Below are 11409 nucleotides of genomic sequence, written 5' to 3'. Positions count from 1 at the left end.
GGTACCGCCTGATCGGAAAGCGGCGCGTCCGCGGCGGCGGGGGGCGGCGGGGGGCGGCGAGGGGCGGCGGGCGGCGGCAGGGCGCGGCGGGGCCGGCGGCGCGGGGCGGCGAGGCCGCCGAGCCGGGGCGAGGGAGGAGCGGGGTCCTCGGCGGGCCCGGGTGAGGTCACTCTTTGTGGCTGCAGTTGGCAAGATGGCGCCGGTGCTGGTGGAGAAGAAGCTGCTGGGGCCGGACGGGCCCGGCGGTGCCGAGCTCCCCAGCGAGGAGGAGGAGGGGCAGAACCTCTGGTGAGCGGCCGCGCCGGGCGGAGCCCCCCTGGCCGCGGCACCCGGGCGGCGGCGAGCGGCTGCTGCGGGGCGTCGGGCGCCTGTCACGGCGGGGGTCTCCCTGCGCCGCCAGCCGCCCCGGCGCTCCTGCGGCGGGCCCGGGCCCCGCACCGGGCCGGGGTAGCGGTGGGCGTCGGCGGGGCCGCGCTCGGGCCCCGGTGACAGCAGCGGCGGGCGGCGCCGCGGCGTGTCCCTGCCCGCGGCGGGGCCGGCTGCCTGGCGGCCGGGGGGGAACGCGGGCCTGCCCGGCCCGGGGGGCGTGCGGGGGCCGGCAGTGCTGCGAGGGCGCGGGAGAGCAGATGTGGGGCGCCCCAGAGGGTGGGCTGCAGCGCTTGGTTTGCCGTCGCTTATCTCAGAGAACGCTTTTAAAAACATCGCGGCAGGGGAAATGGTGAAGTACAGTAATGGTTTGTGGCAGGGTTAGTCATCAGCGGAGAAGTGGTGCTTCCCAGTAACGTGACCTCTTCCCAGGGAGAAGCACAGGGAATGGTACCGCACGTGTTTGGGAATTACCGGGCCTTTCCTCAAAAAGGCGGCGTGCCCTTGGCCTTCCACAGTGAACTTAAAGATCTACCCGTAGCATCATAGCTAGTTTGTAAACAGAAGGTTGTAGCTGGGCTGGCCCGTGCAGATGTGCTGAGCTCATGGGTGCTGTCAGCCGGGCCGCGCCTGGGCTGTGCGTGTGCGGGGCCGCCCGGCCACAGCGATGGATGCTCTTTTCCTAGGTCCTCCATACTGAGCGAAGTTTCTACCCGGTCAAGATCTAAATTGCCGTCAGGCAAGAATATTCTGGTTTTTGGTAAGTAACATATGCAAGCAGCTGGGTGGTTGGTGGTTTATTTTTCTTTTTTAGGAGCAAAGAGTGTTTAAAACAACGATGTGCACAAACTGACGTATCAGTATTAGGTTATGTTATACGATCTACAGTATTATTGTCTTCAGGCTGATAGATTTACTTTCTTTTTGGTTTGTGCTGTTAGATTTATAATGTATATTTAAACAAATGGAATGTAATAGAGAATAATTAAGTGCATCATTCTCATAAGCCCTTGGGTTTAGCTGGAAGAAAACAAATAAATATGGTCTAAAAAAATGTAGGAGGTACTTCTCATTGCTTAAATGTGCTTTGAAAAATCTTTTCTACAAAGTTAAAATTAATTCTGAAAGTCTCTCTTTTTTCTGTAAAAACTTACTGGCAGGTGATGATGGTTCAGGTAAAACCACACTTATGGCTAAAATACAGGGAGCAGAGCATGGCAAGAAAGGAAGAGGGCTGGAATACTTGTATCTAAATATTCACGATGAAGACAGGGATGGTAAGTTCATTTTATATGTAATCTCTTTACTGTAATTAAGTAACCAACATGCTTTTTTAATAACTGTGGTTTTGTCAGTGTGCTTTGGATTACGCCCAAGTAGCTTGCTCCGTATATTTTAGAGGCTATATCAATTTCTTAGAAGTGAAATGTATTTTGCGTTCAGTGTACATTCTCTCTCTTGCCCTTCTTACAGCTTGACCTGTGTATGAGAAAAAGTACATTTGAGCGGCTGTCAGGATCCATTTACTTTTAGGGTAGATACATTTGCTGACGGTGTATTGCTGGCAGATACGTTGTCATTTGGTGTGACTGCTTGAGAGCCATAAAAGTAAATGATACATCCGTGAGAATTTAATTTGCGGTATGGATTTCTAGGTGTGGGGTTTTAGGGGGGGCTGTGCGTGGAATTTTGGTTAACTGTATCTGAGGTGTTTTGTTAGAATTGGATGAGCAAAGAACAGAACTTAAAGTCAGCATTACTATTTCCTTTTTGCAAGTTGGAGCTTGTCTCTTTGCCCTTGTCTTTTTCTTTGTTGCTGTTGATGATTGCTCTTCTCTACTGTATGGGAGAGGGATGATGACAGGAGACTGTTTAAAAGCAGGTCTAATGATCGGAAGACTCTGGTTTTTAGGATAGGGACAGGAAGAGATGAGGAGTGAGTTCGTTATGCTTGCTCCTAAATCTGCCTCTGCTTGTCTCATTTTGCATAAACTGCTGGACCTCTTTGTGTTAGTTTCCGTCTTCACAAATAAGAAGACTGTCATTCCCCATTTTTTACTTATTTCTGAGTTTTGTGTTCAGAATGGGGAAGCAGTGGTGGTGGTTCATCTGTGTTCCTGTAAACGAATGAACTAGGAAGGTCTTATAATGGTATTTTGGAAATGGAAATGTACTGAAGGCTTGCACGAGTGATTAAGTACCATATGTGACTGGTTGTTATGGAGATGGGTCCTGTGCACACATGGTAGTAAACTGTCTTTGGATACTAAGTTAGGTGCAGTCAAAAGATGAGTACATTGCCTGTGTCCTCAGTGGCCACCTAATCTTGCAGTACCTAAAAATTTGTTGTGCTGTAATTTTAAGTGCTGAGCCATTCTTGGCTTCTTGAGGTTCTTGGTGTGAGTTCTTTCTCACCATGCACGGTCGTCTTCAGTACTGCATAAATACTTCAGGGGAAGAAAAACCCTATGATTAGCAGTGTGAAGACAGCCTGCGACATCAGGCTTCTTGCAACATCAAAGGAGATGGCGTTACAAGCAGAAAAATGTTCGGTGTGCTATTTTCCCTGGTTCTATCTATCAAGCCTTAAGTATGTCCCTGCTTTGGAAATATTTTGGGGCTGGTCCTGCGAATCTGGAAGTGGTAAGTATTTGAGGTGATTAGAAGAAGCCTGTCATAAGAACCTAGGCAGCGCTGGCAGGAGAAAAAGAGACCTTTTTGCCTACCAGGCTCAGCTGTGGAATTCAGGTCTTCATGCATCCCTTAATGGATGTGTTAGGATCTAATAATACACGCCTCTTTCCTTTCTGTCTCATTAGTGTCATCAGCAAGCAAAATAAATAGCAAAGTGGGTCAGGACCTCCCAGCAGGCAGAGATAACACTCTTCCTTCTCTAGGACAGGTTTGAGTTTGTTTCTTTAAACTCTGTGTGCTTTAGATGTGTGTATGCTCAGATACAGATTTGGGAACAAAGCCTTTATAGTTGACCCACAGTTCTTGGAAGCCATAAAGAAGCTCCAGATGGGCATTTGGGAGCTTATGATCACATGTTCATTTTTGAAGGTATCTGCTTTTCATTACACCCCAGCCTATTCAGGACCAGCAAACCACAAGGATTTCCAGGGGCCTCAAATCAGCAGTGGTAACTGAAACTCTGTAGCAGAGTGAGAAGATCTTTTCAACTTCTTTCCCAGGTGCTAGAAGATTTCTTTGCTCTCTTTGCCTTTTTCCTCTTCATTTCGGAAAAGTTTATTCCTTCCAGGAGAAGTATTTTGGTCATAGTGCCAAGTCATTATCTGCCTCCCACCTCCCTTCAAAAATCTTAAGGAAAATGGTTTTATGTTGCTTCTTATCCCATTTCGCCCCTCCCCTTCCTCCTTAAGGGATATTTGAATCTGGCCTCTCCTACATATTAAGTAGAATGACTCTAGATAGCTACATGCATATCTTAGTTTACAGTTACTTCTGTTTTTTCCCCTAAAGATTAGGTCACTGGTTAAATTATTCTTTTTTTTTTTTTTTTTTTGTAGGGAAGTTAAAGAAATGCATAGAAAGCATCTCTTTTTTTGAAGGACCCCTGCGGCTAATACAGGTGCCCACTAACTTTTTGGTTTTCACTGTCATCTGCTTGTTTCTTGGCAGTGGCTGGTACCTAGCTTGGATGGCAAGATACAAATCACCATTGCATTGGTAATTATGTAGCGTGCAGTACATTGGTCCCTAGGTCTTGGGACAGCTTAGGTCTGCTACTGAATCCCTACCTGAAAAATCTCCTTCCTAGGGTACTATCCCAAATTCTGCCTAGGTTAAGGTGTTTTTTCAAGAAGAGGTTTGGGGATGCCTGAGAAGCAATCCTGAGAGAGAGAGCGCGTTCTCCTAGATCATTAGCCTTGGGTACAGTATCCTTGGAGCATATGGTGGCTTCTGCATATGTAACACCGTAGTTCATCTGGATGAAAGTACTTATAGCACTAGCTGTAAAGTTAACTCACTATATTAAACGACCTTGGAGCTCAGGCCCGAGAGCCCTCTGTTAGTGGGGTTTCTCAGGGAGTGTGGACAGTTTTAATTTTTTGCTTGCCTTTGTGATGAGCAGATGTTTTGTGTCTGTGCTGGTTAGTCTGCTTTTGAGAGCTGAGAATCTTAATTCGTAGGAGGTAGAAGAGAGGCTCTGCATAAGTTTCTTAAAGGGTACATGTTTCTGGAGTAGCTTTCAGAGTCTCTGGCAGTGGTGGTGCAGAGGGAACAAGCCAATGAGACAAACTGCATGGACTGGTTTTGTAGTGGTACTGTATGGGTTAGCTGGCAATTATAGAGACCACAGAGAACTTTCAGCTGAACTGCCTCACATTACAGATGCAGTACAGTTGTCCTGACTCTGCCAAATGTGCCAGCGAAGAAGAGCCAGTCTGTTGTTGTGTTTTTACTTGTAACAGAATCAAGCAGTCTTGGTTTTGTGCCTCAGGTTTGGACTGGCCCCAGTCATATCATATGCATATTCCAGTTGAACTGGTTATTCCAGGTTGAGCCAAGTGCTGCTGGTACACTGGTTTCTAATGGGAAAATTGTCTTTTTGTTAATATCTTTAAAGTACTTCTCTTGAAAAATATTTTCCCCGGTTTTCCTTCTCTTCACAGCTTGGACAAGGGATATCTAATTACCTCTGATACCTTTTGAATAGATGCAGGAGATGTAGTTGCAGTTCGCGGAATCAACCATCTGCAGTAACATCCATCAAAGCTGGAAAACCTTTTTTCATGGCTAAAGAGATAAGGAAATATTGACGGGATTTAGAAATGTAGTTTTATCAGATACTGTAATAGTCTTTAGTAAGTAGCACCTGCTTGTCCAACAGGCTGTTGTAATTGTTTGCTCTGTTTTGGTGTCTCATGTCATAGCCACTACGAAAGGCCCAGTTAACATTCATGTCATATGACTAATGAGGAGCTTGGCATGGTGCTGACAAAGTTGAATTTGCCATCAAGTCCTTGCCAAATTGTGAACAGCCAGTACTGTATTTTTTAAGCGTGTTTTATATTTGTAGCAAATGTAAATCACGAGCCATACCTCTTTACTGTAAGAAAGGAGCAAACCCTTTAATTTTCATACAATGTTATCTTTTTTTAGAAGTATATTTTAATGTGAGTGCTAGACTTCCACTGTTGCTAGCAGATTCATTTCATTTGAGTGATAGTTCCAACTGCATTCTAGTTCCACCTCGATTCTGGTTTCAGTCTGTATTCTAGATGTTAAGCAGAAACAAAATCCTTAAGTAGGACAAAGGTTTTCAGCAAACAAAACCTTTGTAACTTCTACATACTGGCTTAAAAAGATGACTTAGAAGGAGTGAATTAGGATATTTATTATTTTTTGTTACTTGCTAAGGTGTAAAATTCTTTTCTGCAATCAAAGCACTCACCCAGGAGTATCTATGAAACTGCTGCTGAGAGTTCTAAACTTTCATAGATTATAGATAGACTTAGGTTTTTAACTTGCATATTTTCTTCAAAGAGAAACTTGTGCATAGACAGGGTATTATAATGTCTGTTAGTGACCTTAACTCGTAGAACGCTCACAGGGTTTTTATTCACTGGTAGATTTCTGCTTTTGGGAATGTACAAAGGATGTTTCTGGAATGCAGGGAATAAGGGTGCAGCATAGATGTTTCATTTACTGTTGTGTAATAGTAAACGTGTAAATGTGTTCACATTACATTGTGTTTTTCCAAACTTTTACCAGACTTTCCGTGTCCTTAGAGGCCTTCTGAACGCTTTAGATTTTACATCTAGTGCTGTAAGAATCCTGTGTGCTATCAGTGAGGCAGTTTCCTGAAGTGGGGAGAAGGGAGGGCAGAAACAATTGACAAATATGCAAAGATGCATTTCTTACATAAAGAATTATTGTAACTTTGCTGCAAAGGATAGATCTGAGAAGCTAAAAGCGTAACTGTTGGCCTATTTGTGTGGTGACTGATGTTTGAATGTCTTCTGACAGCCTAACAGTACTTAAGTAGGAGCGTAAGAAATGCTAAGTGAAGACTGCCCACGTATAGCATCTTGATGTAATCTGTCAGTAACTTGGCTGTTCGGTAATTTTATCCAGGACCAGATTAGAAGGGATACTTTCTTCTCCTTCCAACTTCCCTGGTCAAGTTTGTGCCTTTTTCTAGAGCCAGTTTTTTGGATTCTTCCCTAGAGTAAAGTTACAATAGCCACAGCAACTGGATTTATTTTGTGAAGTTAAAAGATTTGGAGCACGGGGCAGGGAAACATAGTGAGGCAGAGTAATTACGAAGCTCAGTAGCCGTTTTGTAAATCTGGACTCCGCAGGGATTGGTTTGCTGATCCATGTACTTCAGAATTCATGTACCTTGTCTGTAATACCTATGGAGAGCCACAGTTCCCTCTGGACAGCTGTAGTAGAATAGGGAATACTTTAGAAGAGGTACTGGGAAGACTCTGGAAGATAGAAACAAATGGAGTTGTTCCTTTTCAGGAAGAAGTTCTGAGGATAATGTAATTATTTTCTTTTTAATAATTTTTTTGGGGTGGGAGGGACAGAGTTGGTTGTTCAGAGTACCTGATACATGATTCCTGGATGATGCTCCATTTTCCGTTTCTTCGATTCTTGTCGAAGTTCACATTTGGGGTAAAACTCATGCCAGCTGTCTGTCCCAGCTGATTTCCCCCCTCCTGCCTCGCATTTCAACAAAAAATGTCCAGTTGCTATCAGAACACTGGCGGGGAGGGGTGTGTGTGTGGAGAGAAACACAAAAACTACAATACCAAATCATTTGTCCAGTACTCATTCTGTAAGGAGCCTGCAAGTAGGAGCCAACGTTAAATCAGTGTGAATTAAGAGCAGGTAGCACAGCTTTAAAGTTTGTTAGGTTGTAGGTCTTATCCTGTGTTTGCTCCTCCTACTCCTGTGCTAGAAACCTAAGCTGCTTATTGCTTGTATCTTGTTTGCAGCTTATTTCTGTTGTGAGATGTCTTTAGTATTTTAAACCAGCTTATGTGTCTGAGGGACACTCGGACTTCCCTGCTGGACTCAGCTGTAACCCCCCTCTTTTGAATTTGGTGTTACATATGTGCCACGTGTATTCTGCAAATTTAGGATTGTGCAGTATCTAAAAACTGTTGTGTCAGCCTTCCTTAGTAAAAGCCAAAGAACAGAAATTACTTGTTAAAATGATAAGATTCTGAACCAAGAAAAAAACCCTGTGAAATGAGTCATGTAGGGATTTACACACGCACCTGCCTTAAAAATAAACAGGCGAGATCTCCTGGTGGTTGAGCTTTGGTCTTCCGTTTGACACGAACGTACTCATCTGTTTACTTGTAGACTTGCAAAGCAAAAAGTTGGCATCTCTTGAGTTACAACTACCTTTTCCTTTCAGATCATACTCGCTGTAATGTTTGGATTCTGGATGGAGACTTATACCATAAAGGGCTATTGAAGTTTGCAGTTTCTGCAGAATCCCTGCAAGACACCATTGTAGTCTTTGTTGCAGATATGTCTAGACCTTGGACTGTTATGGAGTCTTTACAGAAATGGGCCAGTGTCTTGCAAGAACATATTGATAAGATGAAAATTCCTCCAGAAGAGATGAGAGACATGGAACAGAAGTGTAAGTCTTTGTGCATCCATATTTATTTTTTTTTTCTTCCATAGCTCTTGCAACCTTGTTTTGTAATAATGTATTTCTTCAGATTAGTGTTTTGAGAATGGTTTGGATAAGAATTACTTAGAAGTTGTAACTACAACTCTGATTCAAATAGACTCCATTAGGCTTTAAAACAACTCTTCCAGTTTTGCTGTGCTAACAAAACATCAGGTGAATTAATGGTCTAAATCCCTTGTAATACTGATATTTTTATAGTTTGATTTTTTAAAAGGCGAATTTAAAAAAAAAAATTAATCACATTTTAAAAAATAATGACAAAGTGAGCTGTCTGCTTTGCTGTGGTATCTAAGCCAGGTCTCGTTCTCGTACTGTGTTTGTCTTAACAGCAGGTCCTGGTTTTTGCCCCTGTTTTTCACGGGGCTTAGACTGTGATCCTGGTACATCTTAATTGTCTCTACTACAGCCGTTCCTACCCTGTGACTTTAGCAATGTTGTCTAAATTAACCTTTTTTCCTGGCATATCTATGGCAGGAAAGAATCTGGCACTGGCAAGCAGTCATTGCTGCAGTATTGTTTCCTGCAGCTGCTTTTCTTTCTGAAAATAGTTTTTAATGTTTCTTGAGAGTTTTTTCTGTTTTCGTATTGAATGACTCCAAAATAAATTCCTCCAGTGGAGAAGACCCTAGCAACATATATTCTTTTTCAGCTGAAGTGTAGATTCAGCCTGATGCTGGCTGGTTGCTGCTTTTGTTCAGGGCTGGTGGCTGGCTGTGCTGGAGTGTTAAAACCTTGCACATACTGTCTAGTAGCTTCCTTGGATTCACCTTAGGGAGCAGCGGAGTCAGTTTGGCCTATGAACATCCAGACGTATTTGTATAGCTGATAATCCTTTCTGAATGTTAAGTATTACTTTCCCAAAAGGCTTATACCTACAGCCTACTAGCTAGAATTTAAACTTAATGTTTGAAGGCACCTGGGTTTGATCACCAGGTTATATTAAAAAAAACCCAAACCACCTAGAATCTGACAGTTTTTAAGAGAAAAAGCATTCTTTTATGTATGTGAGATTTTTCTGGGAGATGGAAGGGCAGCTGTAGTCTCAAAATACAGCAGGTAACCCAATTTACACTTTTCTGAGACACAGCAGGTTTTATGGCAATCCAAATAAACGCGGAGTTCGTGCACTTGCATTTTACTTTTGAAAAGAGAAGTGTTTTCAGCCTTCACTAAGAGTGTATTATATACATTATATATATATGTAATGTGGAGGAGCCTGTTACAGCTATGGCAAAGCTTTAGCACCGTGTTTGGGAACTTGGAAGACATTCCAATAGTATTGTCTCAAAAGATTTCAAAATTAAAGTATTGTAGAAATTCCTAGTTTCTCTAGTGCTGTAGTAAGAGTGGAGGGAAAAGGAAGACTTGAGCCGCCCAGCCTGCAGGGCTCAGCTGCCATCCCACGGCTGAGCGGTGAAATTCGGGCCAGTATCAGCGTGCAGGTACAGCAGGGAGGGGCCCTCATGTCTCCACTCCCGAACTTCCATCATGCTCCTTTTCTGTCATTGTGTAGGACACTTGTGTCACAGCATCACAAAACGGTCAGGGTTGGAAGGCACCTCTGGAGATCATCTAGCCCAACCCCCTGCTAAAGCAGGGTCACCTACAGCAGGCTGCACAGAGTCGTGTCCAGGTGGGTTTTGAATGTCTCCAGAGAAGGAGACCCCACAGCCTCCCTGGGCAGCCTGTGCCAGGGCTCTGTCACCCTCAGGGTAAAGAAGTTCTTCCTCATGTTCAGCTGGAACTTCCCGTGGTGCAGTTTGTCACCCCTTGTCCTGTCGCTGGGCACCACTGAAAAGAACCTGGCCCCATTCTCTTGACACTCACCCTGAAGTTACATGTATGCATTGATTAGATCCCCTCTCAGTCCTTTCTCCAGGCTAAACAGGCTCAGCTCTCCCAGCCTTTCCTCATAGGGCGATATTCCAGGCCCCTAATCATCTTCATAATATCCTCTTTGTGTAATAATAATCTTTGTGTCATCTCAGATACCTGTCTTCTGAGTTCTTGTAGACTGCCCCTAAGCCCAGGTCGGTGCTCAAAACTTTGACCACCGTAGCTTGTAATTCTCTTAACAGCAAATCGTGCTAAAAGAAATTCCTGTTATAAGTGTGGCTATATTACTGTAACTGCTTAGGCAATATAAAGTACATGTGCTTGTATAATGCCTTGTGGCTACAGTCCATCAATAAAGCTACACCAACAAAGTTTTTCTTTCGAAAATCCTGCTGCGTATGCTTCTGGAGATAAGCTGCCACTTAGAAAACTAGGAATCACTGTGTTGCAATAGCCTGGATTGAAAAAACTGGGATAATAAAGCACATATGCAAACCAGGCAGTCAAAACGTAGAAACAGGGTGCAGAGTGAAGAGAAGTGTGAAATTCATTCCAGTAAAGCCCTGCTGCAACATAATGCCACATGAATGTATACGATGCTTGACTTCAGCTTGCAGAACCATATTCCCCTACGCACCCTTCTAGATAACAGCTGGCCAAGCTGGATGTCCGCAGTGCTCTCCCTAGCTATTACACTCAGCACCAGTAACCAGTAGTTCTTGTTGACCCTGGGGAAACGTTTTCTAGTATTATCCCTTTAGCATCTATTGACAGTGGTCCTACCTTATTCTTTCTTCATTACCAAGTTCTTAACAGTTTCCAGAAATCCTTTTGCTAGCTCACCATTCTTAATGGAATTGAATATTGGAACTTGGAAAGTCTTTGCTTTCAAGGCTTTTGTGGCCTTTCTCCACCCAACGTTTTGTCTTGTGTTTGCTATTTGAGATACTGATTCTTGGCTGTGCTGGGTGGATGCCGCTAGGCTCCATCTGGTATTGAGCAGCTTTCCTTGCCTTTTGTTAAAGAGCTTCCAGAAGAGGAGGCAGGACACACATAAGGAAGCAACAGGCTGCCTTGAAAGAAACTAAATTATTTAGAGTATACCAAGGGCATGGTTTGTTTGTACTTGGTCCTATCGCTTGAGCTGCTCTGGAAGTTCCTTGCTAAAAGCTTGGCTAGTGTGGATTCAAATAAGTTATGTCAGTTCAAATACTCTAATTTAATTCAGGCTCAAATATGATAAAGTATTATTTAAATAATAACATTTGAATAATTATTTTGGGGAAGATCTGAATTCTGCCTCCCCGTTTATGACAGCAGAGCAGAAAAGAAGACTGCCAAGAGTCAAGAAATGCAGAAAGGAGGTATATTGGTAAAGTGGTTATATTAATGTCCTCTGTAGCGTTGGAAGCTAAAGGCTTGAAACACAGTAACATTTTTTCTGAAAAGTTTTAGTAGTGTCCTATTTCAAGCTGAATTAGTTTCACGTTCTCAGCTGCTTTTTTTTTTCTTTTTTTTTAATT

The 11409-nt window shown here is 43.5% G+C and overlaps 1 protein-coding gene across 2 annotated transcripts in view; it reads left to right on the top strand.

The window, feature by feature from the left end:
- DYNC1LI2 (dynein cytoplasmic 1 light intermediate chain 2) overlaps positions 1–11409 on the top strand; it is a 28726-nt gene continuing 17317 nt past the window's right edge. Inside the window, exons 1-4 of one of the 2 annotated variants that reach the window (XM_055818594.1) lie at positions 1–288; positions 1053–1126; positions 1527–1643; positions 7766–7996. In XM_055818594.1, coding sequence (XP_055674569.1) covers positions 194–288; positions 1053–1126; positions 1527–1643; positions 7766–7996 — 517 coding nt within the window. In that variant the 5' untranslated portion in view covers positions 1–193. The remainder of the gene's footprint in view (positions 289–1052; positions 1127–1526; positions 1644–7765; positions 7997–11409) is intronic. The other variant, XM_055818592.1, reaches the window with a different exon arrangement.

This window comes from Falco peregrinus, chromosome 14 (assembly GCF_023634155.1).
Source record: "Falco peregrinus isolate bFalPer1 chromosome 14, bFalPer1.pri, whole genome shotgun sequence".
In the NCBI taxonomy this organism is placed as follows: Eukaryota; Metazoa; Chordata; class Aves; order Falconiformes; family Falconidae; genus Falco; species Falco peregrinus.
This window is presented reverse-complemented; position numbering and strand designations above follow the sequence as displayed.